The 22,950-nt window shown below is 38.2% G+C and overlaps 2 protein-coding genes across 2 annotated transcripts; both read left to right on the forward strand.

The window, feature by feature from the left end:
• Window positions 1-3,956: 3,956 nt before the first annotated feature.
• Window positions 3,957-8,011, forward strand: LOC108238151. The gene is made up of 5 exons (XM_025006776.2): window positions 3,957-4,033; window positions 4,596-4,952; window positions 5,335-5,655; window positions 5,838-5,934; window positions 6,018-8,011. Exons 1-5 carry the CDS (start codon window positions 3,967-3,969, stop codon window positions 6,034-6,036), a joined length of 861 nt encoding a protein of 286 aa, XP_024862544.2. The 5' UTR covers window positions 3,957-3,966; the 3' UTR covers window positions 6,037-8,011.
• Window positions 8,012-13,220: 5,209 nt separating this feature from the next.
• Window positions 13,221-22,337, forward strand: LOC108238139. The gene is made up of 11 exons (XM_037979444.1): window positions 13,221-13,471; window positions 16,544-16,900; window positions 18,036-18,362; window positions 18,542-18,646; window positions 18,733-18,783; window positions 20,263-20,307; window positions 20,430-20,450; window positions 20,607-20,789; window positions 20,875-20,922; window positions 21,000-21,059; window positions 22,111-22,337. The coding sequence occupies exons 1-11, from the start codon at window positions 13,411-13,413 to the stop codon at window positions 22,182-22,184; spliced, it is 1,332 nt and encodes a 443-aa protein (XP_037835372.1). The 5' UTR covers window positions 13,221-13,410; the 3' UTR covers window positions 22,185-22,337.
• The last annotated feature ends 613 nt before the right edge of the window (window positions 22,338-22,950 follow it).

Below are 22,950 nucleotides of genomic sequence, written 5' to 3' on the forward strand. Positions count from 1 at the left end.
CTATCTATCTATCTATCTATCTATCTATCTATCTATCTATCTATCTATCTATCTATCTATCTATCTATCTATCTATCTATCTATCTATCTATCAGATTAAGACAGCAGCTCCAACACGGTGGTCTTTGGAAAAAATTGAAAAAATATGAAAAAATATGAAAATAAATATCCACCACAAAAACTATTTCTGCAAATGTTACAGTTTTTCTCAGGCGCTTTGGTACATTTCTCAGATCAGAATTGAAATTCTCAAAACTACTTGTTCAATCTTTGCGTCAGTGCATCACTTATGAAACAAGTTTGAAACAAGGAGTGGTGGAGATAGCATGGATAGATATCTTTCAGTTATCCCAACCTCTAAGGCTGTTAGCTCGATGGTTAGAGCTCCTGCCTTTTACGAGGGAGACCTGGGTCCGATCTGTAGGATCTGCACTCATTTCCTTTGATCATTTCATGTTTTATTTTTTCTGCTGCCAGCTTAAATGATTTGCTTCCAGTGAGTAGCTATCTTGCAAAAGTTCCCCATCAAACAAATGACATGTCACGCGTTTTATATATTTCCACTTGTCAATAAAATCAAACATCCAGGATGGGTTACATTTTGGTGGTGGTCCAGACTATGATCCAGATCGCACTATTGTTTAATCACGCTGGAGCCTTAGGTTTGTGCTTGCTGAGTGCTTTTAATTTGGAGTTATGCTCTCTGGACGAACATAAAAAAAATAAAATATGTTTGTTCCAAACAATAATCCAAAGCAATATGTCTCTTCATAAGGATAATATATGTATTTTGTATATTTTTTTTGTCTGCAGATCTGTAAAGGAGAACATCTGTGTAAAATCTTATTAAGTAGAATAAATGTTATCCCACAGAGTGGCAGTGTCTCCCTGGTGAAACAGACTGGTGTGGTTGCTCAGAAGAACCTCTCTCCATTTTTGAAGAAAAAAGCTAGACTATCAACTGAAAGTCTAGGTTTCCTTGAGGGAATGCATATCCCCCTCCACCTTTCATGGCAGAGGTTTAAAACCATCTCATGTTCAGAAATGATGGCGTTGCAATCTCATGTAATTCTGTGAGATCTTGTGAGATGTGTTAGTGCTCAGAATATGTGATTGGGATGACTCTCTGCTCCCACCACAGTAAACTTTAGCTCAATATCTGTAAAGCTGACTTCAAGTCATGTTTGTGTTGGCTGATGTTGATTAACTACAGTGGCCATTTTGAATTGGGTTGACTCCAAAATTTAATCAGTTGTACATTTACAACCATTGATCATTAACATTCCCTCAGTGGTTTACAAAATATTTTGCGAACAGACAGACAAGCACAGAGACACAGGCAAGTCAGCATTATTGGTGCTTTCACTGTGGCAAAAAAGTGCATTTATTTCACCACACACAACTTTTTTGTTTTTGGTTTGTTATTGTATCTGCATTACATTTCCAACCAAACTGGACAGTTTAACCCATAAGCTAGAAAAAGAAGAAATTGAGATATTTATTGCAGAACAGTTCAGAGAAACACCAACACATATTTAATATGGGAGTAAATGATGAGCTTCATTTTTAAATTCACTGAAAGAGGAACGAAAGTTGCCGCCAAGGCGAGAACTCAAAAAGAGCACAAATAAAAGCCAGATTTAAAGTCCTCTTTATTACAGCAACTAGAAGCAGTCAGAGAGCGCAAACCCCCCTCCAAGGGCACAGTGTGAATAAAAACATAGTGTGATCTGGATCATAATCTGGATCACAATCAAAATGTAATTCATTGTGTTTTTTGTTCCAACCCCAGCATTTCCTGAAAATTTCATCTAAATTTGTTCATTAGTTTTTACCTGATCTTTGCTAACAGACAGACAAACAAACCAAAGGACACAACCGAAAACAACTTCCTTGGTGGAGGAAACAAAAAGGGTCACATGTCGGAGCAGAGAGGTTTTTAACAAAGGCCTTGACCTTGACCTTTGACCCCATGAACCTTGAAATCAACAGGCATCATCTTTGACCCATGAGGTGTCCAGCTGTGCAGACTGACATTCTTACATCACACTGTTGCAGAGTTAGAGCACGAGGTCAACTGGGATGTTGACCCCATCATCTTGAAATCAATGGTGATCACCCTGGACCTAAGAGGTGTCTAACTGTGCAGTTTAATTTTCCTCTGTTTCATGGTTGCATAAAGCAGAAGGTCATCTGTGACTTTGACCTTTGACCCTGTCACTGAAATCAACAGTGATCACCCTTGACCCATGAGGTGTCCAGCTGAGGAATTTACCATTCCTGTTAAACATTCCTGTGACCTTGACCTTTGACCTGATCACCACCAAACTTTAATCACTTGTTCCTTGTACCACGTTTGACGCTTCCTGAAAGTTTCATGAAAATCCATTCATAACTTTTGAGTAATCTTGTACACAAACAGGCAGATGCTACCAAAAGCATAACTTCCTCGGCGGAGGTAAAAATTATAAACCTTTGCTATCATGTCTGATTTTCTTTTTCTTTCTTTTCTGTTTTTGCTACAAGGCAAATCATGAGCAAAATTTGTCATCGACTGTGACAGAAGACTTCTATTTTACGTATACAGAGCACCACCTGCAGTTTCAGAAAGGTAACGTCAAACAGCTCTTATATTCAGGACTTCTTGAATTTATTTAGAATGCCGCATTTTTGGAGCTCAGAAAATAATATGCTTGTGCTAGCTACATGCTAGCACAAGTCCATTACAGTTGATACTGAAAAATAATTCTGAGTAGGGGTTTTGAGTACCACTAGTAGTACTTGCACCACAGTTTGAAAGCCATGGTTTTAGCATGCCCCAAGACTTGATGTGTAGTAATTTAATTTTCATGTGAGCTTTTCTTCTACATGTACAGTATACACTATGAGGAAGCTGCATCTGTGATTTCAAAAGCATTTGAGTTGGGAAGAAACAAATACTTTGTGTAGAAATGTGAACAATTCAACAGGACGATGATCCTCAGCACAGAGTCTATCAAGGAATGACTGAAAATCAATAAATGGGGTATACATGGGCAGGTCAGACAATCATTTTTATTATTGATTCAATTCAGTTAATTTACTATATATAGCTCTAATTCACAACAAAAGTTGTCTCAGGACAGAAAACAAAACAAAAATGTCAAGTCTTGTCAATTGCAGTCAATTCAGTTCAATTGTAATACAATACAATCACGTACAGTACATTGTAAAATGACAATTAGTAGAAAGGTTGTCTATCTAAGGAAGGCAGCAGATGATGCTGAATCTTTCTTTCGCTGCAGTTCCTTCACCAGAATCAGGCCCAAGATGAGCAGCCAGCAACCAGCGGAGGCTTGAGAGGAGAAGAAAGAGACACAAATGAACAGAAGAATTGGTGCAGGTGTAGATAAGAACAACAAAGAAAAACACAGGTTAATAACAGCAATAACTGTATATGTAAACATGGAGAGTAGAGAGAGTAAAGACATCAGCAGACTGAGGAAATGTGGTCAGTTTGTCCTCCAGCAATCTCAGCCTATAGCAGTACAACCCAAGCCGACCCTAACTATAGGATTTATCAAAAAGGAAAGTCTTAAGCCTTAAAAGTAGACAGTGTCAGCCTCACAGGCAGACTCTATCTATCTATCTATCTATCTATCTATCTATCTATCTATCTATCTATCTATCTATCTATCTATCTATCTATCTATCTATCTATCTATCTATCTATCTATCTATCTATCTATCTATCTATCTATCTATCTATCTATCTATCTATCTATCTATCTATTAAATGAAGTGTCTCATTTATAAATTCAGCGTACGCACAAAATGGGCATATGTGACTTTCCACTCAAAGTCTATCTATCTGCTGCAAAAGATCAGTAAGCACTAAACAGCTAAACTAATGAACGGTTGCGGCTCACGTGGTTTTAACTGAGAAGTGAAAATAGCTTCGTTGTGTTAATGTTCACAGTGTTCAACATGCTGATGATGACTGCCAACAGGATCCTTCCTTTAGCTCTCTTGCTTATGTTTGCCTCTTCGAGCGGTGAGTCATTCTGTACTTTTAAAATCTAATATGTTTGACAATCAATACTGAATATTTGAAGTTACTAAATATGCCATTAAGCCGACAGCAACTACAACACATTTACAACACATTTACGCCGAGCAGTCTTAAATAACTTCCTTAAACTATTTGTATCCTCCTTGACTGTTGAATTTGAATCTCTCTTGAAAATTAAAATTCTAACAATGTGTTGACAGTAAACTACTTTTGGCAGACGTGGACAAATATTCATGTTTTTATTTTAGGTGAGAAAGTGCTCCCACATTCCCACATCGTCTCTACTTTTACTGTCTAACAAAATGCCAAGAACTCTTTAAAAGCAAACCACTGAAAGTGTTGCAATGTTGTATCTGACTTCTTAAAGAGATAGTTCAGATCTTTTGAAGTGGAGTGAAAAAGCAGGCTCACTATTTGGCCACCACAAATTCGTTACTTTTCCTCATTCAGGTAATGGTTGTTTGCTAGTTGCTCTGCTTACCTTTTAGCTAAATAACTTGATAAACCAAACCAAACTGTATCTCTGTATGTTCTTCCTGTTTAGGTCAGCCGTCCTCTGTTGAAACTCCTCAGAAGGATCCTTGTAGAACATACACAATCACGGCTCCTCTCGGCTCTTCTGTGCTCTTACCGTGCATCTTTTCAAAACCTAACATTAGCCGAGTCACCTGGGCTCAGGTAGACAACATGGACCGGATCCTGGACGTGGTCCGTCTGACATCAAAGGAGCGAGTTCAGTTCCTCGACCCCAGACACGGACGAGTGAAAGCCTTTCCAAACCAGGCCTCGTTGGGGAACTTCTCCATCTCCATCGACGAGCTAAAAAAGAATGATCTGGGGTCTTATTTCTGCAAGACGGAGAACAAATGTCTTAAAGTGGAGCTGCAAGAACAAAAAGAAGGTGGTCAATTAGTACTGTCTGCTCAGCTCACATTCTGCATGATTTAACAAAATGCCAAAGGAAAAAAAAAAATCCAAATAAAAGAAGATATAACAAAGTTAATAGGTTAATATCTCTTGTATTGAAACCAACTTGTTGATATTCCTCTTCCTTCTTTGTGTTTAACTTCTTCTATCATATTTGACATAATCTATCATTCAGCTAAAGAATTTAGTGAAAGAAAGCAGCAAATAACCTAATTAGTGAGAATTTCAATGCCAAGAAGTTCACACAATTTAGCAGTTTTTCATTTTTTTTCTTTTGTTTTATTTATTTGTTTAGTTAGATTTTTATTTGACCACAGATAGGTGCCCTAAACTTTTCTTTTTGTGTTTTTATTCAGGTGAGCAGTTTGATGAGGATCGTTGTGAAACTATCACACTCAGGGCTCAACTTGGCTCCTCGGTGCTCTTACTATGCAACCTTTCAACAAACGGTGGTAGCTGGGTGAACTGGGTGAACCTGAATAACTCAGTCCTGGTCCGACTCTCACCAAACGGGCGAGTTCAGTTCATCGAGCCCAGACAAGGCCGAGTGAAAGCCTTTCCAAACCAGGCCTCGGTGGGGAACTTCTCCATCGCCATCGATGAGCTGAAAGACTCAGATCTGGGCTTTTACCGCTGCAGAAAGAGGAATAAATGTTTACAAGTGGATTTGCAATCAGGTAAGCGGTGTCGTAGTCACTCTTTTTTTTTTTTTTTAGCACAAAGCAGCAGCCTGTGCAGAGGCATGCAGCCTTCTTCCTTTCTAAGGTCACAAACCTCAAGCATCTAAAATGTGACAGGACAAATGAAGCTGCTGTTTCCTGTGAGATGCGTCTCTCTAAAACCACAACTTTTTGTGCAGGTACGCTAGATAAAGACAAATGGCGACTGTTTTACATCTGCATTGGAGTGACTGCTTTCATCCTTCTCTTTGTTGTAGTGTCCTATAAAATCCATCAGTGAGTATGTTCCCCATCTGACACGATCCATAAGCTTTTATTTGTTTTTGTTTTTTTGTCTTATACTTTTTGTCATTTTTCAGGTATCGGAAAAAACACTGAGCAGAATATATTGCTAACGATCCATCCATCCATCCAATTTCCTTTTCATGCTTCTCCTTTCTGGATCGCAGGACTTCCTTATCAGTGCAGATTTATTAAAGGTACAGCTTTATTTCATGACTATGTTAAATTTAGACATAAAACAGATTTCATCCAGCTGCAAACTGAGCAGCAGCAAACAGCATCCAAAGGAATACAGAAGTGACCAGCGACAAAAACAAAGACCCATTGCATTCGTCGTCTCGCACCCCAATTATTTGCCCTACATGTCAAAAACGGACACTTATCTGCAGCAGGTACACAAAGACCCCTATGCTTGGATTTTCCATGTGTTTCTGTTCCTTTCGTTTCCTCTTTTTGTCCTAATGGAAACAGACAAATCATTTCTTAAAAATCATTTCCAAAAAAGGCTGGAGCTTTTTATTACCTGTCAATAAAAGCTAAAAACTAAGTGCAGATAAATGACCTCTTAACACAAAAATCAAATGGTGAACTTGAGGAATGTTATTGCTGTTTTGACCAATATAAGCTCATTTTGAATTTTAAAACCCACAACATTTAAAAACAAATAAAATAAATTTGGATGCTCGTGTTAATTAAAATAATTACAACTTTTAGCTATAAGGTTTTATACACATAAGACATAATTTTAAAAAATGATTTAGTCCCTGCAAAGTCTTAAAATTTGAAAAATGAGCATGATAATAATGATGAATAGCATCAACCATGTTAAACCATGTAATTTGCAGTGCCTCAAGGGTCACTGTCCTGGAAAGTTTTCAAATTGTTTAATTATTTCTTCACCAAATCATCAAGTTCTCCAGAAGAACGTCCATTAGCAATTAATTTAAACCAGGTGTTTTAAAGTAAGAACAAATCTCAAACATGCAGGAGAGCGGGCCCCGAGGAACGGAGTTTGACACCTGTGGCTTAAAAAGAAGCAGCCGCTGCCACTTATCGCTCTGGGTTTTATTATAAGTTCGATTAAATGGAGCAGTCGAAGGGCGAGAGAAGCGGGGTGCACAGAGAACGAGGCAACAACTCCATCACAGGCATGTACAACAATTAATAACTCAAAACTTAGAAAAACAAATTCATGTAACGTGGGTGTATTCGAGCTGTAGAGAGGAAGCCAAAGTATCAGAATTAAACACGAGCATGCATGAGAAATGTCAGGTGAGGTGAGAGTGCTAACCACTGGGTCATGCAGTGGAAAACACAGACAGCGCTCAGACCTATTTAAAAAAACATTGTCCATAGTTTGACTCGTCAGACTTTGCAGGCCTTTGTCAGCATGGTAAATGCTAAAGTTTGTCAGGAGACTTGGAAAGGGATGGAACAAATATTGCCTGTTTGAAGACAACATGACTGCTCGGTTTAGGTTAAAAAAAAAGGTTTCACCTGAACGTCACCATCAGAGCAGAGGATGATGCATGGCGCCACATTTGATACTGTGCTAGAAAAAACATCAACACATCATAACATCTGTGAAGCACGGCGGAGGAGGGTGAATGGTTTGAACTCGTCTGATAGCTGCGGGACCCGTGCAGCCATTACAGCCGTGAACACACACCTCTTTGGGCTTTTGAGTTATCTTTCACTTGTTAAATAATGACAGTGTAATATTTCACGTGTTGGTGTCATCTGATGTGATTTTGGCATAAAACCTGATGAGTATCAGATAATTTTGTTAGTTATTTCCTGTTATGCAGATCCTTAGAATTGAAACAGGTTCTACAGTTCATACTTTTTATTCTGGCTGTATATGTTGGCACATCTCTTCATACTGTATTTTGACATTGTTCTGCCAGAAACCAGATCCTCTAAATGTTGCTTTAAGACCTTTATTGTAAGCGGTCTTTACTGTGTCTTGTAAGATGTGCAAGTCACCAATCCTAATCATTTACACGTGTATTTGTTTTTCAAATTTTAAATGCTACCTTTACTGTCTTGTGCTTATATATATATATATATATATATATATATATATATAGTTTTGTTCTTGAAATGTGAATGTATGTTGTTCTAAAATTTGACCTTTAGGACTCAAATGTTTTGGATTCTGTGTAGTTAAACTACATGTTTTAAATAAATAAAAGTTTGACAGGAGAATTTTGCTCAAGTATATTATGTCACCTTTGTCTACAACCTTCAAAAGTAATTGCAAAGATAAATAAAATTATGGAAACTGTCCATATGAGACTCATGTTTTCACCTTTGAACAGTAAAGTAAAGTTTTCATCATCTCAAATTAATGTGTTAACTCAATTATTGTTCTGAATCAAGACTTAAACTTCCACACCATTCCAAACACTCCAGTGCAATTTGTTTTCTGGTTCTGCAAGCCTGGCAGCATCCAAATGGAGTCTTCTAATAGGAAAATGTGTATTTCTTTTTTTGTTTTGTTTTTAATTTCCTCTTATTCCTACGGTTGTAATTCGCGAATGTCTCAACTCCCACTGGAACTGAAAACCAAATATGCGCTTATCACAGCAAATTAAGAGGAGGAAACAGAAATCTAAAGGCAGGAAGTCGCACAAACACACCACCACACACTCAGAGACTATGAGTAGGAGGTTTATCAGGTATCGTGAGCAGACGAGGAAAGGAACACATTGGATTTGCTCGTACTTGAGTTATATTTTTGCATGCATGTCTTTTTAAAATTAGGTTTGTTTAAATTTGTTACACTTTAAATCCCAACCACCCCACCACCACCACCAAAAAAAAAAAAAAAAAAATTATGCACCAGAAATACTTCAGTGTCTGAAGAGTGGAAGAAACAACGAGCTGAAATCACCCAATAAAAATGCACAAACTGGACACGGCTGACAGGAGATCTCTGTTCAGTTCTGTTGAAAATGAACTGCAAAAACATAAAGTGAACTCACATCTGAAAAACCACTGAAAGGAAAAGGACGGCAACAACTTCATTAAACAGTGGTTGATTCTTTTTCCTGTAACAAACACTTCCATTTTAAAATAGACATCAGATCCTTCCTGCTGAGTTTCCAAACTATCACCACTGTATAGCTAAAAGTAAAGAGTTCAGAGTTTAATAGAGGCTTTGTGAAAATTAGCCAACAGTGCATCAGTGCCAGACACTGTTGGTGTTGATTAGTTCAAGTGTTTCACTGGAAGCTTGTTATTATTTATACTGTGACCTGATATGTACTAGAACAGATATCATCTTTCTAACAAGAAGCACTCAGCGCAAACCACCGCCAAGGCCACAGCGTGATTAAGAAAATAGTGCCGTCCGGATCATAAATTAGGCCAGCTGTGACGTTGACCTTTGAACCCATGACCTTGAAATCAATGGTGATCTAAGAAGTGTCCAGCTGTGCAGTTTAATTTTCCTCCAGTACATGGTTGGGTAGTGTGAGCACAAGATCATTTTGGAACCTTGACCTTTGACCCTGTCAGCTTGAAATGATCAGTGTTCACTAAGGGTTCACCTGCTGGAGCATAGAGAAGGTTTTAACAAAGGAGTCACCTGGGACCTTGACCTTTGACCCTTTGACTTTGAAAGCAACAGGCATCACCTTTGACCCCACGAGGTGTCCAGCTGTGCAGCACCTTAGCATCAAACATTAGTATCAAACTAGCAGATATTTTTCAGTGTGTAGTAGCCAATTACAATGATATCAACTCATAAACCATACAATATGAAACCCCTTATCGTCCTGATTGGCATAAGTAGATCTTGCAGTTAGTCAGAGATCATAAAATGGACAATGATCAATAATACACCACATTTTACCACAGTGCTAATAGGAACCCATCTCGTGCCCATCTCTCTCAGAATGGCAACGTGGTCATTGTGCCCACTGCACTCATCACAACCAACCACCAAAAGAGGGCGCTGTTTTACCCTTTATACATAGACACCAAATGAAAAGTAATGGCAAGTGGAATCATAAACCACATTGGCACTGTTAACTATACAGGCCCAGTCCCAATACTTGCACTTCCACCCTCGTTCCACCCTCGTGTCCTTCCTGCTGAAGGGTTTGAGTGTGTAGTGTGTCCCATCAAGCCCCACCCCCTTTGTGTACTACATTCGCCCTTCAGCTAAGCCTGCATCCAGGCGGACTTCGGCAAAGTATTTACTCACAATTCATCGCTGCATGTGACGTTTTGAAATTTTTTTATTACCTTTATTGAAATGAAAGGGTTTCAAATTAAATGGTAGAAATATGGCAGAGGTGACAGAGTAAGCTGCGTCTGTTACGAAAAAAGCAGTTTTTAAATGTAAAGTATTGAAATAATTATTGTTTCACTCTGCTGTACATGTGGGAATACTATCAAACTTTGCTCCATATTCAACAAGTCATAACAAAACACATTTAAACAGCCAAATATCTCATGCAATTACTTTGGAAAGCAAAAATACCTAAACTGCACTTTTAAAATTGTACTAGCACCTTCTTAAAGTGCCAAAACAGGGACCGGTCCCGCCATGTTGGATGTCACAGTTATGACACAGAGGCGCAAGTCGATGACGTAACCTGTACTGTCCCAATTCTCCAATTCTTTCATGCTTGTAACCTACTGCACACAAACCCTTCTGTGCACTTCGACTGAGTACACGCTTCATAGAGGAGCATAGGGTGTAGTGCGAGTTTTGGGACCGGGCCACACTCGCACTACACCCTACAGGTGGGGGTAAGGGCGTACTCGAACTGACACCATTTGCCACTGTACTCTTGTATGTTAATCTGTGGTACACATCAGCCTAGTGGTCGTCCAGGTAGAGGAATGTGATGGGGAGAAAACTTTGAGGGACCGCACATTTTCCTGTCCAGTTTGTGTTTTATAGATCGCAAACTTTGAGTGGAAATTGACATATGCCCATTTTGTGCGTACGCCGAATTTATAAATGAGACACTTGGTTTAATATATACATATATACATATATATATATCTATATATCTATATATAGATATAGATATATAGATAGATAGATAGATAGATAGATAGATAGATAGATAGATAGATAGATAGATAGATAGATAGATAGATAGATAATATTTATTTTAGGTCAGTAAGGCGGCTAAATTCACACATCAGCTGATTATTCACTCCATGTCATTGAGTGTATAAAATAATAAAAGACATCCAACAGGAACCTGGAAACTGAAGCCAGAATGGGACCGGCTTCCTTGTCGCCTGATATAAAAATAAAACAGACGTCAGATTATTTTTTGGAGGTGTGGACTGTTGTTGATTCGCTTGGTTCTTACCTTGCTGTTCTGTGTTTAAATATGAACATTTCCAACATGTTTGGCTGTAATTAGTTATTTTATGTCTAAAAGAAAGGTCATGTGTGTAAGGATTGGGTTTTGTTTTCTTTTGGATTTATTTTGCTCTTGTTTTCTTGTCTGTCTTGTGCTTCATTCAGTATTCACTTCCCCTCTGTTTGCCCCTGATTGTCTGCCACGCCCATCTCCACCTGTCAGTTATTGTAATCACTCACCTGTGCCCACTTCCCATAATCATGCCCTGTGTTTAAAACCTGGTCATTCTCTCTACTACCCCGCTGGATCATTGTTGTGTTTTTCGTTCTGCATTGTCTTGTCCTGCCATGCCCTGCCCCTTCATTTGGATATTTTGTTATTGTTTCTTTTGCTGCTTCGTCAGCCCTTTTGTTTTTCCTATTTTGTTTAAGTAATAAATTAGTTTCTTTTAAAGATGATTTTGTGTTCTGGATTCGCCTCTGTCTCCCCTCACCTTGACAATGTGACACCATGACTGTGTGCAGGGCAGTAGGCGGGGCTTAAAGCGCCACATTCCGAAGCCTTTGGTTCGAAAAACCCAACACGGCAGCAAGGATAAAACAGGATCTCATCGCTACAATCGGCAGGGCTGTCAAGGTTGTCAAGATTACTTTGATGCTCTACGGTAATTAGTCCAAAGCTTCACAATTTATGACCCATTAAAATTACTACCTGTCTTAATGGAAATATAACTTTATAAACAGTCACATCAATTCAGAAGCTGAATGAATGTTAAAGCAATAGTTTGGTTGTTTTGAAAAGGGGCTGTGTGAGGTTCACTTACATTCCCACTGTTACAAAACAAACAGAATAACTTTTACTGCATTTTTAATTAGATACTTTTTGCTTTTTACTTGAGTAAAGTTCTACTCTGGTGGCTTTACTTGCACTTAAGTCAAATTTCATTATAGCAACTGCCTTTTTACTTGAGTAGATTATGTTAGTTCCCTTAATTTCCACTGCCTATTGTGAGTTAACGAGTTTTCTATTCTTATATTCATATTTTCATCAGTTTGCCACTGCAAATGGAAATCTTTTTGATTGTGTTAACAGTCTGAGAGACATAAAACTGGTTGTTTATACTGCTTGTTGTGGGCAACACTACGTTAAGCAACAAATATATCTGACAGGAAACAAACACAGTCATGACTAAAATAGTTCAACATTTTAGTGGAACTTGAACAGACAGTTCTTCTACGATGTTACATCTATTTGAAGGTACGTCTCCGCTCAAATTTAGCAACAGGCCTGAGGTCTCTGCATGAAAAACCAGACCTCTAAATACATCGGAGGAAAGTTTTGTCAGTGCTAAGTAAATAACCACAAAGCTGAGAGAGAGGGGGAGATAGGAAAAAGGGTGGCGGTGGTGGCGAAGCAATGAAAGGTGCTGTAAACTTTAGCATGTGAGGTAAACACTGCAGAAACATTATTGTCTACTTGAATTTAACAAAAGACAAAAATACAAGATGTCAGATTTCAACATGTAATATTTTCTTTTTTTTTTTAAAGATGCAATAAAGATTTTCACATGCAGGTAGTCTAAACAAGTTTCTACAGAGCTTTTACTTTTTAAAGTATACATTTCTTGAATCTTTTGTTTTTCTTAAGATAAGTTTTTACTTCATGAAATTAAGCCTTTATTTCTAAAGCTGATCTTTTAGTTTGGCAGCATTTGTTTGCTGAACAGAAGCTGCTATTTAAAAAAAATAATAATAAAAAAAAAATAAGGTGATAGTTTGATGAAGTGCATTTTTATGTGAGTAAAACTGAAATTATTTAACGTGTCTCTGTCTTATCAAGGTCCTTCGCTCTGGAAATGTCAGCGAGCTTCAACAGGAAGTGGTGGTTTTAGCATTACCCTCCAAACTTAAAGTATAATTTTTACTTCTGGTGAGGGTTAAAGTTTGACGTGATCGCCGTTAGGTCTGAAAAAGTTCAACTCTTTAGAAATATTTGGATTTGGTCCAAAGAGAAAGACAATAAAAACCGTTACATAAACAGGTAAACAGATTGTAGTGGTCTTGTGGTTTTGTCCCATGATGCTCGGAGAGGTTAAAACAGGCTCACACTGTTCACACTGTACAAGGGGCTGACAATGAACGCTGACATGTGGATTTTCCTCTTAGCTCCGTGGCTCATTTGTGTTTCTTCAAATGGTAAGTCTTTTAAGAAACTTTACTTTGATTTGTTTTGCCTAGAGTTTTTGAATTTACTGAACTCAAGTTAAAAAAAAGAAGCTACTTCAATTCATCTAATAAAATAGGGGGTTCCAGTTGAAAGCAAATATAAACAATGTTGAGTATGTCGCAGCTGGAAATAGTGGAAATAGCTGATTTAACTCCACCTGAGACTATAAATAGTTTCTATTGCCACAAACGTGTAAGTGATCCACTTTTATATAGCACAGTTTTAACCTGTCCAGGTTCGGCAAACCTATTCTCAGCACGAGTACTGCAGGTGGTAGTCCCACTAGATCGTAATCAAGAGAAATATTTGGCTCAACTATTTAGAAGTAAAGAATCTAATAATCTTCATAAGCTGAGCTATGATGTTAAGCTAAAAAGCAGAGATTGCTGGAAAGAGCAAATATATACTATTTAAAGCGCAAGTCGATCATCATGTTTTGAGGAAATTGTGAAAACTTGAGTGGATAATGGTTAAAGGATGTGCTAGAAGCTGTGTCGTTGAACTCTCTCTGAGACCAGCTCGCAACAAAAGGTGCAAAAAGCGAGGGAATTTGGTTCAGGTTATATCAGATTTCTATGCAGTTGTCACGGAAGAGGAGCCAACACTGCACCCATCCTCCACAGTTATGGGTTTGGTCATTTTGTTCATTTGCCAAATAAAAAATGCGCTTCTAAGCCTGTACCGCGGTTTATGTCTGCCATGATGGTGGTACTTGTTATGAAAGCTTCAGAATAAATGGTGTAAAGCATTGTCAAAATTTTGAAGGATAAAGTATAAACTATCATCTCTGTGCAGCCAGGAGAAATCGCAAATAAGGGGGGCTGGAGCTCTTGTAAATGTTTGGTCAAATTTGATGACCGATCTACAGAACCAGCAGTAATGTTTAATAGTAAAAGTGAAACCGTTTAGGCAGGCACATTGCAAACAGACCTCATGGTAAGGCTATGCTGCATTTAGAAAAAACACTTATGAGCAAAAAAAGTACTTCAGTTTGTTCTCCAAAGAAAAAAGATCTGTCAGGGTGCGATAAGTTTTTCATGTTTTTAAAGTAATGGATTTTGATATGGGCGATATGGCTCACCACCCAGGACGGCATCTTGTGTGTTCATACTTTTATCCTTCAAAACTGCCTTTATATTTTTTGCAGCACAAAAAATATGAAGGAAAAATAAAAGGCTATCTGCCGTTTGCGCCCTGACTGAGTTTTCCAGTCAGTTTGGGGAATAAGGTTAATTTGGAGAAGATGTCGAGGATGCTTGGAGACTACAGGAACCATCTTGGCTTCCGTCTGAGACAGTATAAAACTCAGCTTCACCATCAAATGACATAAAGCAGACAAAATACTCCTGAAAGCTTGAAATAAGCTGCTTAGTTAGAGAATAAGACACATTCACTTCACCATTGAAGCTCTCTCACATGGAATTGATCAGACCTGCCGCAAGCTGTTTACTCCTCTGCCTCACACTGTGATGGAAGAAGTGTCTAGGTTTGTTGAAAAGGTCCAGCTATCACAGCGTCAGAAGAGCCGGGAACGTCAAAAGCTCTTAAAAATTCCAACAGGGAGCTGTTTCTTCATCACAAACCACCAGGCGAGATCAAGAGGATGTCGCCAACACAAAAATTCGGGACCGGTGGGTTAAAAATTTGTCTGACAGAACCCTGACACAGCCTGAGAAAGACGTGCTGGCCAAAGGACTGATTTTTTTGCCATTTCTCCACAAGAAATACCTGTTGTGGATAATCACTGCCACCGAATCCACTATTAGCAACAACAACCTGGCAGAAACAGAGGCAGAACACAGACGAATGGCTCAACACAAGAGGGCCAGCTCTTCAGGACAAGACTCATCCGTGCTCATACACCTCAGGGATAATGGACACTCTTTGTATTTTGAACCGAGAAGACAGATGGTTTGAGAGGGAGGTGAAGGAATCCGAGAGAAACCAACTTTAAACAGAGAACGAGGTCTCACATTTCAGCTTTCTAAAAATGAAGCATTAGGCCTGATCCCCAGTCAGTTTCACTTCAATCAGAACCTGCATTCATGTGACCAGAGTGGCCCATTTGTGAGTCAGGCTAACAAAGACCCTAATGAGCCTCTATTGTAAGGAGAGTGAGTGTAATCTGCATGTGAATCCAGTTTACAGAACATTTTAGCTTTAAAAGCTTGAACTCCACACAAAAAACTTTTTGAATTGAGAAAGCTCCTCGGATGAGAAGCGAAACATCTTAAACTACAGAATAGAAGTCCAGTTGTTTTTTTGTTTTTTTTAATCTTCTTTGGACGAAGGAGAAGGAGGAGCGAGACAGAGGACAGGTCCACCTCAGAGCATGAGACAGGGACATGGCGTCAGGAAGGCATAGCTACAGCTGTCATCATGAAAATGAATAAAAAGAAAAACTAAAAAGCAAAAATCAAGTGAAAAATGTTTAATATTTTGTTTGTGTTATATCCTAAATGTAATTCCAGTCATTTAAATCCATTTCATGTTAAACATTGCTGTATATTTCCTGTTCAAACAGGAAGGAGACATTGTTGAATGATATTTGTACCAGACAAATAGAAACTTTTTTTATATCAGGTAAACTGTCTGGAAATACCAGAGTTGACCCAGGTTATGGCAGGCCATTTTAATATTATAAAGTATAAACCTATATTTATAGGTTTTCTTCTTGAAACAATAACATGAATTGTTGTAAAAATGGAGTAAAAACCAATGTAGTTATTGTGCATGTTGGTGAAGTGGGTAAGTGATGTTCTTTCAACTTTGCATTTGTGTTTATGAGCCAATATAAATTAGCCAGTGGGTAAATCTGACACATTTATTCTTATCTCTTATAGTATTAATGTTTTATGTGTTTGTTTCCCTTTAAACACTAAAACTAAAGAAATATAATGAGTGTGTGGTTGTTTCATGATCACGGTATTGTTATTAACGTATAAAATATTCTTTATAAATCAAATATTCCTTGTATAGCTGACAGACATAACAGTTCTTTAATTTTTCTGAAATTGTTCTGTTTATTTTTTTCTATTCAGGTCAGCCGTCCTCTGTTGAAACTCCTCAGAAGGATCCTTGTAGAACATACACAATCACGGCTCCTCTCGGCTCTTCTGTGCTCTTACCGTGCATCTTTTCAAAACCTAACATTAGCCGAGTCACCTGGGCTCAGGTAGACAACATGGACCGGATCCTGGACGTGGTCCGTCTGACATCAAAGGAGCGAGTTCAGTTCCTCGACCCCAGACACGGACGAGTGAAAGCCTTTCCAAACCAGGCCTCGTTGGGGAACTTCTCCATCTCCATCGACGAGCTAAAAAAGAATGATCTGGGGTCTTATTTCTGCAAGACAGAGAACAAATGTCTTAAAGTAGAGCTGCAAGAACAAAAGGAAGGTATGTCATTACTCTTTGATTGTGTGCACATTTATTTCAAGGTCTCTAGTCAACAAGAGAAGAGCTGCTTTTAGCTTTAATGTAACGCCTAAAGTCTGAAGCACAGAAACACTTTAGACCTACCATCTGAAATTCTGACAAACTGTGCTCTGGCACAGTTTACTTTTTTAATAAGCCTATGCCACATCCACCACAAGTGGATTGGAATTGCTTCTCTATTTAAACTCAAAAATATAGTTTTTCTCATGGGCCGTATAAGCGTTGTGGCAACAAGAGAGAAAAGGTCAATTTGTAGAGTATTAACAAACCAAATAACGGGAAGGCTCAAGATCGCACAGAGCGAACTAAAAATCAAGTACAGAGTTTGTTTGTTTTTTTTAAAAAGTCCAGAAATCTGAGACAATAAAGCAGGCTCATTGGTTTTATCCTAAATAACAGACTGTCCGAATTTACATTCATAAACAGAAGGTGCTGCATGGACCTTGAAATGAAGTAAAAAAACAAATTACACAAAACAACAGCACTGCATCAGTCTTCTGAAAAGAAAAAAGGAATTTACAAACCATTATGGCTTCAAGTACAGATTACAGTCATTCAGTAAAACTCAGAGTACTGTTTGACTTTAAAACTGTAAAAAAAAAAAAAAAATAATAATAATAATCCAAATAAACCAATAATCCTGTTTTTGGGCCCTTTAAACCTCGGGGCCCTGTGCTACTGCTCCTGTAAGCCCTTTACAGAAAGTCTGTCTCATAGCTGCAGATACTGTTTTCACTTTTATCGCCTAAAATACTTATGTTCATGTATAAACAGCTTGTTTTTTTTGTTACATTAACAAGTGAACTTGGGCTAATAATTGATGGCAACATTTAATTAATAGCATCAAAATCCACTTGCAGCTACTTCCTGTTAGCCTCTCATACTGTCCATAGTAGAATAAATTATATTTGATGTTGTTTACCATTTTTAATTCAAGAGTTTTTATAGACATGCCACATATAGCTAAGTTATAGGTAGGTGAAGGCCAAGGATTTGGTAATTTTCAGTTTTTTATGCCTAATTTTTGTCATTAATGTATTTATTTTTTTATTTAAGCACAAGATAGTTGTTCTAAACTCTATTTCTTTTTATTCAGGTGAGCAGTTTGATGAGGATCGTTGTGAAACTATCACACTCAGGGCTCAACTTGGCTCCTCGGTGCTCTTACTATGCAACCTTTCAACAAACGGTGGTAGCTGGGTGAACTGGGTGAACCTGAATAACTCAGTCCTGGTCCGACTCTCACCAAACGGGCGAGTTCAGTTCATCGAGCCCAGACAAGGCCGAGTGAAAGCCTTTCCAAACCAGGCCTCGGTGGGGAACTTCTCCATCGCCATCGATGAGCTGAAAGACTCAGATCTGGGCTCTTACCGCTGCAGAAAGAGGAATAAATGTTTACAAGTGGATTTGCTTGAGAACAAAAGTATGTGGCGCTCGGGTTTCTGGGTTTGTTAAAACAAAGCGGGAGCCTGTGCAGAGGCATGCAGTCTTATTCCTTTTGTTAAGGTCACAAACCTCAAGCGTCTAAAATGTGACAGAGGACAAATGAAGCGGCTGTTTCCTGTGAAACACATCTTTCTAAAACCACAACTTGTTGTGCAGGTACTCTAGATGCAAATGCATGGCGTCTGATTTACATCTGCGTTGGAGTGGCTGCTCTCTTCCTGCTCTGTTTGGTTAGCTACTTCTGCTGGCTGAAATGGGCAGGTGAGTAGCTGCCCCTTTTAGTATTTTTACTTAAATTAGCGTTAATGAAAGGATGGATATTCAACCAACATTTTGCTCCCTTTCAGGCCTGTGGAACAAAAGAAAACAGGAGTACACTGTCAATGAAAATGCTGCAGGTAAACAACTTTTTGAGGGCGACGTCACTGGAGAGTAAAGCTTTTGCTGTGCACACAATTATATCTTGGACTTGTTTATTCTTTTGTATATAAATACATAAATAACACAAATTCTGCATAAAAAAGCCTGTACTGTTATTTAACATTAATCACTTTATTTTGTCTTGCATGACAATTTATTGCAATTTATGTTGTGCTGGATAGTACAGACGGTTCTGTGGAAAGGTCAAAAACAATTAATATCTTATGTGTTGCACATAGCACTTTGAATGACCACAATTTGGAAAAATAGAAATTAATCCTTACTGGACTGAGAAGCTAACCGCTGGTCTGAGTGGGTTCAAGACCAGGTGCAGTCTTAAAACAGCTCCGCTCTTAAATGTTTTCTCTGTGTTTTGTGAAGAAAATAAATACTGTTAAATTTGAATTACATTGTTATTTACATGGGTTTCTGTAGGTTAGTGCAAAGAACAGAATGTCGGTAGCTAATAGGAGCAAAACAGTAGCTAAAAACTGCACTAAAAGAAGCAAAGTGGTAGCTAAAAGTACAAAAACTGTAGCTAAAAGTTAGCCAAAGAATAGTTACGTTTAGCAAGACAGATAATAAAGTTAGCAAAACTTTAGCTAAAAGTAGAAAAATTGTTGCTAAAACCTAAAAGTGGTAAAAGAGTAGCTAAAAGTAACAATAAAAGATAAAATAGGGCAAGTCTGTGAAGCAGATTTCAAAGAAATCAATGTTTTTGAACTGAAGAGATCATAATGTACTTTTGATGGGGAATTTTATGTTAAATAGCTCAATATTTAGAAGAGAAAAAAAAGGTTAGAAAATACAAAAATCATTGATGTATGAATGGCTAAAAAAGCAGCTTGTGCAAATAACAATCGTTCCAAATCTGCCTGTCCTACATTTCAAAGTGCCCTACAGTAGATTAAATCAGAAACATGGCAGCGGATGTGAAACCAGTTTAATCTGTATCACAAAAAATGCACGAAGAGCAGTAAAAATTTCACAATAAGAGTCTGCAGAAATACGTGAATAATAAGCATGAAACCAAAACTGGTCTTTGAGGTTTTTTTCTTTTTCTTTTTGAAGCTTCAATTGGCACAGATTGTACAGAGATGCAAAAAACACAGTCTGCAGGAGTGTTCAAATAAATAACCCAAAGACCAGCTTTGGTTTCATGCTTATTATTCACGTATTTATGCAGACACCTAAAGAAATTTTCACAACTTTTCCACAACAATTTTTCACAGCAGGCCGAGGAATACAGCTTTGTAAGTCGTGAACACGCACACAAAAAAAATATGATATTCTAAAAGTGGCTGCTCAAATCGTGGCCGTGCGTCACTTGGTTGCAAGCTTAAAATTTAGTGAGACTGCAGGTCAAAATATACTTATTTTCTCACAACTTTGAGTCCCCAGCTAGTCTCCAGCAGTCACAGGCCAGTGTGAATCTACGTTAATGTGTTTTTCTGCAGGTGCCAGTGCTCCCCCTCAGGAAGCAGTCTGTGAAAATCAGATCGGTAATTCAGCTCCTTAAGTTATGTTTGTAATTAATATCTGAATCGTGTAATAGTGCTTTTATTTTATTTTTTTTCTGTTTGACCATTTGAGGTGTCACTAAATCTGCTTCTTTCTTCTGCAGATGGAGACAACAATGTTTATGGTGCGTTCAAACATTCATCCTTCCTCTTCATTTGATCTGCTTTTAACAAATACCATTTCAGCTGGTCTGAAAATAATCCCCTGCAGAAAGTTATCACCCACACACAACGACGACACAGGTTTTTATTGAATCTCTTTTTTTTTTTGCTAACGATAGAAAACGACGACCAGTACCCGGCAAACAGGGACCCGGCCAGGAACCACAGTGGCCCACCAAGGGATCTGCATGCTCAGGGCCAGACTCAGCCCGTTCAAAGCAACATTGGGATTTATCCAAACCTGGAAGAATTCAAGTTTGAAAGGGCGGAAAGTCGCAGAACAAGACTAAGATTTCACATAGGTGCTTTGACGTTTACAGTAGTTTCTCTTCCCGATGAGTTCAAAATCACAGCAGCATGGACTAATTGTCGTCTCACACCTTTTAGAGCTCTTCAGCCGGTTGCGGCAAGCCAGTTTCAACCGGCATTTCTATGGTAACGTACAAACCATTGGTTGTACTGCAGGCTTTTGATTCGGTCCGGTGTCTTACTTGTCTGTTTTTGTTTTACAGTCAACCAGCATGAGATAAACAAGCAACAAGCCATGGCGGCTCATGCGCAGAGGCAACAAGGTAGGTGACTGATTTCACGGACTGTGTATTTGGTTATCGAAATAATCAGCAGACAAAATTCAACCCTAGTTATGAAAAACTTGGGACGTTGTGTAATATGTAAATAAAACCAGAACTAATGAACCGCAAATCTTGTAAACCCATATTTTATTCACAATGGATCATAGGGAGCATATCAAATGTTTACACTAAGAAATTGTTCCATTTTTAGGGAAAATACTAAGGTAATTTACAATTTGATGGCAGCACCACATCCCTAAAAAAGGGGGACAGGGAAACAGAAGGTCAGAAAAGAAAGTGGCACAAATAAGAAATAGCTGGAAGAGCAGTTTGCAATTAATTAGGAGGACTGGGTATACAAACAGCATTTTAGAGAAGCTGAATCTCTCACAAGTAAAGATGAGCAGAGTAGTATATTGGAACAATTTCAGAATAACTTTCCTGTGTAAAACAGGCTTGATTCGGTAATGAATATTGTTGCATGGACTCAGGAACACCTCCACAAATCATCATAGGACCATCAGTCCGTTATCATGCCCAGCGTTCAAAAAGCCTGCCTCTCTGATGCTATGGGGTGCATTAGTGCCTATGGCGTAGGAAGCTCACACATCTGGAAAGACACCTTCTATGGGGTGCCGTTTGTAAAGTAACAGTCAAAAATTAACAGAAATATTTTGGTTTATTTAGCCTTTCATTAAAAAATGGTTTTTTTTTTAAGTCAAAATTTCACCATGTTATTCATACATTTATAAATGTCAAAGTCCCAAACTAAATATTTACCTGGCAAGTGAATAAAATATGGGTTTATCAGATTTTCAAATCATTGCATTCTGTTTTTATTAAAATTTTACAGCATCCCAGCTTTGTTGGAATTGGACTTGTTCACCACTAAAAAAAAAAAAAAAAAAAGAAACTCTTCCAGCATTCATTGATGTTTGGTGTTTTTATCAGCAGAGAAAGCCAAGAGCAGTGAGGGCTGACTCCCTCTGTGGCTCATGTTTGCGATAGATTAGAATGATACCGTGCACTGACCCGCTCTCCCATTTTTCAGCTGCTTCCCACTCAGAGTGTGAATACCAAAACCCCATTTACAACAGGAGCACGGAACAGCTCAACCGTATGTAGACGACTGAGGGAAGAGTGCGAACACCACGTGACAAAGACCAATACTCACTGATGTTTTTGTTGTTTGTTTTTATTTTAAGTTTGATCTCACTGTATTTTACTGCTCACAACATGTCTGCCACTGCTTTTGAATAAAACTCAACAAAACACAAACCACAGTGGGCCTCCTTCTTCATTCTTGTCTCCGCGTTACAAAAGGAATCAAAGTCAGGGAGAGATGTGTGGGTTTCAAGTAGATGAAACTTTATTTAAGAACTAATATGAAGGCGCTAACTAGAAGCACTCAAAGGGTGCAAAACCTCCACCAAGGCCATAACGGGCATATAAAAAAATAATAGTGCGACCCGGATTATAATCTGGATCGGCATCAAAATTTAATCAATTGTTGTTGGGGTTTTTTTTGTGACAACCCCAACATTTCCTGACAATTTCATCCAAATCTGTTATTTATTAGTTTTTATGTAATTTTGCAAACAGACAGACAAACAAACACAACCGAAAACATAATCTCCTTGGCGGAGGTAACGAGCTCTATAACGCCTTCTGCTGGTTAAAGGATGTCAGTGTGTATTTTACACAATATCAGAGTTGAAACATATTGGAGATAAGAGAGAGGTTAGTGCTAACAACATTTCTCTATGTAATTCCACCTAAAACTGACAAATAAATGTTGTCATTTTAGGCCAAGATGGAGCTCAAATAGTGCCATTGGGTTTTTTCTAACAACCAGCCCAAATTTAAAAAAAAAAATAACAAAGTTGTATTC

Source organism: Kryptolebias marmoratus, linkage group LG2, assembly GCF_001649575.2.
Source record: "Kryptolebias marmoratus isolate JLee-2015 linkage group LG2, ASM164957v2, whole genome shotgun sequence".
In the NCBI taxonomy this organism is placed as follows: Eukaryota; Metazoa; Chordata; class Actinopteri; order Cyprinodontiformes; family Rivulidae; genus Kryptolebias; species Kryptolebias marmoratus.